Raw genomic sequence first — 7,617 nt, 5'->3', positions numbered from 1 at the left:
CGTCTCACAAAGACACTGTGGTTGGAACCAAAAATCTCTAATTTGGACTCATCAGACCAAAGTACAGATTTCCACCGGTCTAAATGTCCATTGCTCATGTTTCTTGGTCCAAGTAAGTCTCTTCTTCTTGTTGGTGTCCTTTAGTAGTGATTTCTTTGCAGCAATTCGACCATGAAGGCTTGATTCACACAGTCTCCTCTGAACAGTTGATGTTGAGATGAGTCTGTTACTTGAACTCTGAAGCAGTTATTTGGGCTGTAATATCTGAGGCTGGTAATTCTAATGAACTTATCCTCTGCAGCAGAGGTAACTCTGGGTCTTCCTTTCCTTTCTGAGGCTGGTAACTCTAATGAACTTATCCTCTGCAACAGAGGTAACTCTGGGTCTTCCTTTCTTGTGGCGGTCCTCATGAGAGCCAGTTTCATCAAAGCGCTTGATGGTTTTTGCGACTGCACTTGAAGAGTTACTTAAAAAGTTCTTGAAATTTTCCGGATTGACTGACCTTCATGTCTTAAAGTAACGATGGACTGTCATTTCTCTTTACTTATTTGAGCTGTCATAATATGGACTTGGTCTTTTACCAAATAGGTTATCTTCTGTATACCAACCCCACCTTGTCACAACACAACTGATTGGCTCAAACACATTAAGAAGGAAAGAAATTCCATAAATTAACTTTTAACAAGGCACCTGTTCATTGAAATGCATTCCTCATGAAGCTGGTTGAGAGAATGCCAAGAGTGTGCAAAGCTGTGATCAAGGCAAACGGTGGCTGCCTTGAAGAATCTCAAATATAAAATATATTTTGATTTGTTTAACACTTTTTTGGCTACTACATGATTCCATATGTGTTATTTCATAGTTTTGATGTCTTCATTATTATTCTACAATGTAGAAAATAGTAAAAATAAAGAAAAACCCTGGAATGAGTAGGTGTATCCAAACTTTTGACTGGTACTGTACATCATTGGTTGGAGGCTTCAAATTAGTGAGCAGCTGCTCTTGCAATCATTGTCACAAAATTCCGCCTCCGACACCACCAAAACAACCACTATGGAGATGTGGGCTAAAGCGGATCTGATTGAATAAAGTAGCAAAACGCCGGTAACTTTCCCTAACTCCAAGGTTTTCTAGAAATCCTGGTTGAAGGATTCATTAGCCGCAGTAAACTTGAGAAAATATGTGTTGTACCAGATTTAGCTAGTAGCTAATTTCTGTCTGCAAAGGGTATTCACTGAAAAGAGCATAGCAGCGGGAAGTTGTTTTGGGGGTGCTGGGATTTTGCCCGCTCTGCAGACAGCTATATCGGTCCGCTAGGACTATTAAAGGCCCAGTGCACTACTTTTGTGAAAAATATTTTCTTCCCAAGGCTATGGAAAAGGGAATTGGGTTTTGTATTTCTGCACAGTGACTGCACAGGCTGGTTGAATAAATGAAATCCACTCTTGTACATAAAAATATGCGAATTTATTCATTAAAAATAAGTAAATGAGAATTTCTTGGTACAATCATCACATTACTTATTATCTCCGTCCCAAATGGCACCCTATTCCCTATATAGTGCATTACTTTTGCCAAAGTCCTTTTGTCCCTGGTAAAAAGTAGTGCACTAAATAGAGAGGGTGCTATTTGGGATGCACCCATGATGTTTTGGCATCACATTTGAACGAAACAAAAATGTAATGCGGCTAGCGTCACACCAACACCGGAACGGACTGATGAACACTACCAATCAACACATACAGTGTTGACACAGTCTGAAACAGGAAGTGACATCTGTGTTCAGGGCCAACACTGATTGGCTGTTTCCATTACTATTGTATAAAAGAGTGTCACTTGACTCGGGACACATGACACAGATATCAAACTATAAACAAATCCTATATTTAGTCCTGATTCATGTCTTTCCAGCTAATCAACAAACCTTGTCCCGCTGCGCGTATCCTTGGATGTCAGCAAACCAAAATGGCAACTGCCTTGGTACGGCGGTTTGGCTGACGAGAGGAGAGCGAGTCAGTTTCATTTCCGGACAATGTCCGCCTGGTCCAGGTAGATGGTTTCCCCCAAAAGAGCACAAGTCGTGAGCTTTTGGCAGAAGCCTGGACCTGTATCCAGGCCTGGTTGACTGGTAGGGCACTAGGTATACTACTGTGAAGAGGAAGGGGGACTCAGAAGCCTGATTTTTGTCCTGGTCAAGTGCAGTGGAGACTGAGGCTCTGTCTGTTTGGCACTAGAATAGCTTATCTCAACAGGTGGGGGGCACAAATATGGATGGGAGGGAGGGAGGGAGGGCTGGGGTGGAATGTTAGGGGAACAGGAATTATGGCTTTGGTACTGAGCCGGCAGTGTGGAGCGGGGGGCTGGGGCAGCGTCCTAAATGGCACGCTATTCCCTATATAGTGCACTACTTTTTAAAAGTAGTGCTACATATTGAATAGGGTGTCATTTGGCACGCTGACAGAGTCTGGGTAGTGATTTCAAAGAACCAGGGGAGTCTCAGACAGAGCTGAGTTTGACCAGGCCCCTGACAGAGTCCTCGTGCAAAGAGTCCTGGCTGGCAGGGTCGTAGAGCTGGGCCGGGTTCATGTGTCCCCCGTGGGTCATGTGGGCGGGGCAGGGCAGAGTCAGAGGCATGGCGCCGGGCGTCTCCTCAGGGCTGACAAAGTGATGGTGGTGGCAGTGGGTGTCTGGGTCCCTCAGGGTCAGCATGTCCCCCGCACAGCCCAGGCCTGGCATGGAGGAGGGCAGGGAAGGCTGGCTGGGGGCCAGTGAGGCACAGGGGCCCCCCAGGGAACTCTTCCCAGGGAGAGTGGGTCCCTCTCCGCCCATCATGACAGGGTCGCTGTGGAGCAGGGGGGTAGCGGCAGCCTGCAAAACGAATTTGGTGCTCTGAATGCAGTGCTCTTGGTCACACTGAGGAGACAGGGAAAGTGACAGGAGATATAGATGAAGGTAAGAGAAGGGGGAAAAACAGTAGGAGAATGATATGTTTTTGAGGAGGGACAAGAAAAAGAAAGTAAATGATAGAGGGACAGGAAATACACAAGTATAAAAAGGTTAACAGACAAAAGAGGAAGAAAGTTAGTGAAACAAGGTCTTCCATAAAACATCCCATTACTACAGACCCATTAGCACATATAATCAACGTATACCTCATTCAACTCAAACAGGTGGTACTACCATGTCATTTCCATTCAATTTACATTTTCAACACATTTTGAGATTGCCCAATGTTGCTTTTTTTTTTTCCCCAAACATTTTCATAATCTCTGCATGGGCGTACGGCCAAAGTTACTTGTTCTCACAGCTGCCAGCTTCAAGCAAGGAGACAGGGAGACAGGGAAATAAGGAACTAGCTAGAAGACTATGATTATTCTGCTTGAGATAAAAAATGACTATTTGAAACCACTGCTGGGAGAGGATCCACAGACTGAGGGGGGATAATACACATCAGCATTCATCAGAGTACCGACAGGTTAATTAAAATATAGATATCTTTAGATGGAGGGTGATAGGATTGCCTCAGAGTGAGACGTGAGAAGTTAGACCCCGATGAACCAATGAACACAAACACATAAGCTGTGTTCATTCACTATTAAATACTGCTCTCTGGATCACAGGGTAAAGCCCACTGCGACCACCAGCAGAGAGAGAGCAAGAGTGAAAAGGGAGAGAGAAGAGTGAAAAGGGAGAGAGAAGAGTGAAAACGAGAGAGAGAAGAGTGAAAACGAGAGAGAGAACGAGAGCGAGAGAACGAGAGCGAGAACGAGAGCGAGAACGAGAGCACGAGAACGAGAGCACGAGAACGAGAGCACGAGAACGAGAGCGAGAGAACGAGAGCGAGAGAACGAGAGCACGAGAGCGCGAGAGCGCGAGAGCGCGAGAGCGCGAGAGAGCGAGAGAACGAGAGAGCGAGAGAGCGAGAGAGCGAGAGCGAGAGAAGAAAGGGATTCCAAGCCCAATAATGACATGAATAGAGACAGATGACTGCTCTCTGTTGGTCGTAATAATAACACAGTCCAGTTCAAAGAGCCATTTGTAAGTGAGAGCACTTAAGTGAGTTGCTGACATCATAAGGGGAGTCCACTTTGAAATAACTTTCAAAGCTTTTCTCAGTGGTTATAAAAACTGAAGTGCCAACTCAGTCCTGTGAAACAGTAAAACCACAGAATGCATTAAGAAAGTGCTCTCTCTCACTCTCCCGAACACACCCACATCTCCCTCTTCCTATTTCTCACACACACACAACCTACCATGTGAGTGTGAAGCTGGGTGGAGTTGTACATGCTGCTCCCGTTGGAGTGTGACACAGGCTGGGGTGTGTCTGACTGGATCAAGCCTCTTCTGTCAATAAGACTAGAAATAAAAGACATGGCACATGAGCAGAGGTCTTGAAATGTGTGTGTACCTGCAAAAGTGTCTGTGTTCACGCTTAGGTGTTTGTGTGAGTCTGTGTGTGTGTGTGTGTGGGTGAGAGAGAGAGTCTGCTTTGGTGTGCATGTGTGTAACTGCAGAGTGTTTGTGTGCTTGTACTTCGGTGTGGTTATCTGTCAAGTGTGTGTGTGTTGCCTTGGTGCAAGCATTCATGCATGTGTGAAGCCTCCACGCCCCATCTCTCCATCCATACCCACACACAGAGCAGATGGCAATCACCCGTCTACGGACAGAGAACAGTCACCTGAAATTCCCAGATGATCCAACCCAATGTACAGTACCTACCTACTGAGCAAACCACACACATACCTCAGCTACTATTACACATACCTCAGCTACTATTACACATACCTCAGCTACTATTACACATACCTCAGCTACTATTACACATACCTCAGCTACTATTACACATACCTCAGCTACTATTACACATACCTCAGCTACTATTACACATACCTCAGCTACTATTACACATACCTCAGCTACTATTACACATACCTCAGCTACTATTACACATACCTCAGCTACTATTACACATACCTCAGCTACTATTACACATACCTCAGCTACTATTACACATACCTCAGCTACTATTACACATACCTCAGCTACTATTACACATACCTCAGCTACTATTACACATACCTCAGCTACTATTACACATACCTCAGCTACTATTACACATACCTCAGCTACTATTACACATACCTCAGCTACTATTACACATACCTCAGCTACTATTACACATACCTCAGCTACTATTACACATACCTCAGCTACTATTACACATACCTCAGCTACTATTACACATACCTCAGCTAGTATTACACATACCTCAGCTAGTATTACACATACCTCAGCTATTATTACACATACCTCAGCTACCATTACACATAATTCAACTATTCCACTATTGTCAAGCCAGATTTAACCCATTAATGTGACCAGCTAATGAATCAATGATAATTGTTACTCCACCAGACGTTTGAGAAACTGACTGCTATCTGCGGGTAGTGTATGTGTGTATGGAGTCAAATGAATGGGCAAAATAATTTAGGCCCCAAAATAAAACTGACCCTAATGTAACTCCATAGTTTTGGTATTGTGGTGTCACTGCGGAGAGAGCAAATGACTGGATGAATGACATTATCCTCTACAGCCAGACCATTTGCGTTAAATGCAATAACCAACCATATGCTGTGGGGACGCTTACGATGGATGTGCCACAAATGGCACCCTATATAGTGCACTACTTTTGTCAAAAGTAGTGCACTACATAGGGAACAGGTTGCAATTTGGGGTGTAGACAATGTGCTGAGCTCATCCTAATAATGTGTAAGACAAGGCTAGTTCCAGCTCCCTCGAAAGAGGACAGAAACAGAGTGTACAGTAATTATTCCTGCCTGCGTGCACTGATGGATATCTTGATTGAAAGCGTTGCTCATTTAACACAGTGGCTGACAGTTTGATTCACATAAGGGGAGCTCATTCTGTGGGTGCTGACTAATGCAGTAAGGGAGAGAAGAGGAGGAGGAGGAAGGAGAGAAGAGGAGGAGGAAGGGGAGAGAAGAGGAGGAGGAGGAAGGAGAGAAGAGGAGGAGGAAGGGGAGAGAAGAGGAGAAGGAAGGGGAGAGAAGAGGAGAAGGACGGGGAGAGAAGAGGAGGGAGAGAGAAGGAGGAGGAAGAGAAGATGAGGGAGAGAAGAGGAGGAAGGGGAGAGATGAGGGGGGAGAGAAGAGGAGGAGGGAGAGGAGGAAGGGGAGAGAGATGGAGGGAGAGAAGAAAAGGGGAGAGAGGAGGGAGAGATGGAGGAGGGGGAGAGAAGCGGAGGAGGAGGAAGGGGCGAGAAGAGGAGGAGGGAGGGAGATATTTTATTTGATATTTTATTAGGATCCCCATTAGCTGTTGTGAAAGCAGCAGCTACTCTTCCTGGGGTCCACACAAAACATGAAACATGACATAATACAGAACATTAATAGACAAGAACATTAAGGACAGAACTACCTGCATTTAAAAAATGCACACGTAGCCTTCATGTCAATACATGCACACAAACTATCTAGGTCAAATAGCGGAGAGGTGTTGCTTTATCGGTTATTTTGAAACAGGTTTGCTGTTCATTTGAACAATATGAGATGGAAGGGAGTTCCATGCAATAAGGGCTCTATATAATACTGTACACTTTCTGGAATTTGTTCTGGATTTGGGGACTGTGAAAAGACCCCTGGTGGCATGTCTGGTGGAGGGGAGGAGGGAGGGGAGTGAAGAGGAGGAGGATGGAGAGAGATTGAGGGGAGGAGAGAGAAAGAGATGGAGGGGAGGGGAGGAGAGGAGAAAGAGAGATGGAGGGGAGAGGAGGAGAGAAGAGGAGGGAGAGAGATGGAGGAGAGAAAGAGAGATGGAGGGGAGGAGAGAGGAGGAGGGAGAGATGGAGGAGAGAGAAAGAGAGATTGAGGGGACGGGAGGAGGGAGGGGAGAGAAGAGGAGGCGGGAGAGAGGGAGGGGCGAGAAGAGGAGGCGGGAGAGAGATGGAGGGGACGGGGGAGAAAGAGAGATGGAGGGGACGGGGGAGAAAGAGAGATGGAGGGGACGGGGGGAAGGAGGGGAGAGAAGAGGAGGAGATAGAGAGATGATCTAAAACCCCTTGGATCTAAAGTTCAGCTACAGCCGTGACTGTGTTGCCCCTCAGCGCATACAAAAGTATGTGTTCTCATTGGACAAGTTTCAGGAAGTACCTCCCTGTTTCAAATAGTTTTCTCCTTACTGAACACGACCAGCCTTGCTGTTATGGTTAGTTTGGCCATGGCAGACAGAGACTCACCTGGGTGGAAGAGGACCACAAAGGGCAGCACAGCAGTTGGTCAGGATGTTCCCGTAGCTGTAGGGGTTGTAGTTGTCCTTCGCCCGTTTGGTCGACCACGAGCCTTTAATCTGGAGGGGAAACATGACCCATCAGTCCAAAGGGAAGGGAACACTGCCGCTACCTCGTTCTCAAACCAAGGTGCATGAATTGAGGAGCAAACTGAAGTGAAGAGGAAATTCAGAAACTCTTGGAGGACAGTGGATCTCGACCAATCACACCAGAGAGACAGTTCAGAAGGATGAGGGAGGATGTTCGAGTGTTCAATCTACCAGAACCTCAGCAGCACTAGTGAAACCAATCACACCAGAGAGTTATTACAT

At 45.9% G+C, this 7,617-nt stretch overlaps 1 protein-coding gene across 2 annotated transcripts in view; it reads right to left on the bottom strand.

The window, feature by feature from the left end:
• Positions 1–1,452: 1,452 nt before the first annotated feature.
• Positions 1,453–7,617, bottom strand: part of zdhhc14 (zinc finger DHHC-type palmitoyltransferase 14) — a 26,176-nt gene continuing 20,011 nt past the window's right edge. The window contains exons 7-9 of one of the 2 annotated variants that reach the window (XM_055873063.1): positions 7,256–7,365; positions 4,254–4,356; positions 1,453–2,913 (exon numbers count right to left, since the gene is read on the bottom strand). In XM_055873063.1, coding sequence (XP_055729038.1) covers positions 2,497–2,913; positions 4,254–4,356; positions 7,256–7,365 — 630 coding nt within the window. In that variant the 3' untranslated portion in view covers positions 1,453–2,496. The remainder of the gene's footprint in view (positions 2,914–4,253; positions 4,357–7,255; positions 7,366–7,617) is intronic. The other variant, XM_055873064.1, reaches the window with a different exon arrangement.

Source organism: Salvelinus fontinalis, chromosome 20 (genome assembly GCF_029448725.1).
Source record: "Salvelinus fontinalis isolate EN_2023a chromosome 20, ASM2944872v1, whole genome shotgun sequence".
In the NCBI taxonomy this organism is placed as follows: domain Eukaryota; kingdom Metazoa; phylum Chordata; class Actinopteri; order Salmoniformes; family Salmonidae; genus Salvelinus; species Salvelinus fontinalis.
The sequence above is the reverse complement of the archived record's forward strand: the minus strand, read 5'-3'. Positions and strand labels throughout refer to the sequence as shown.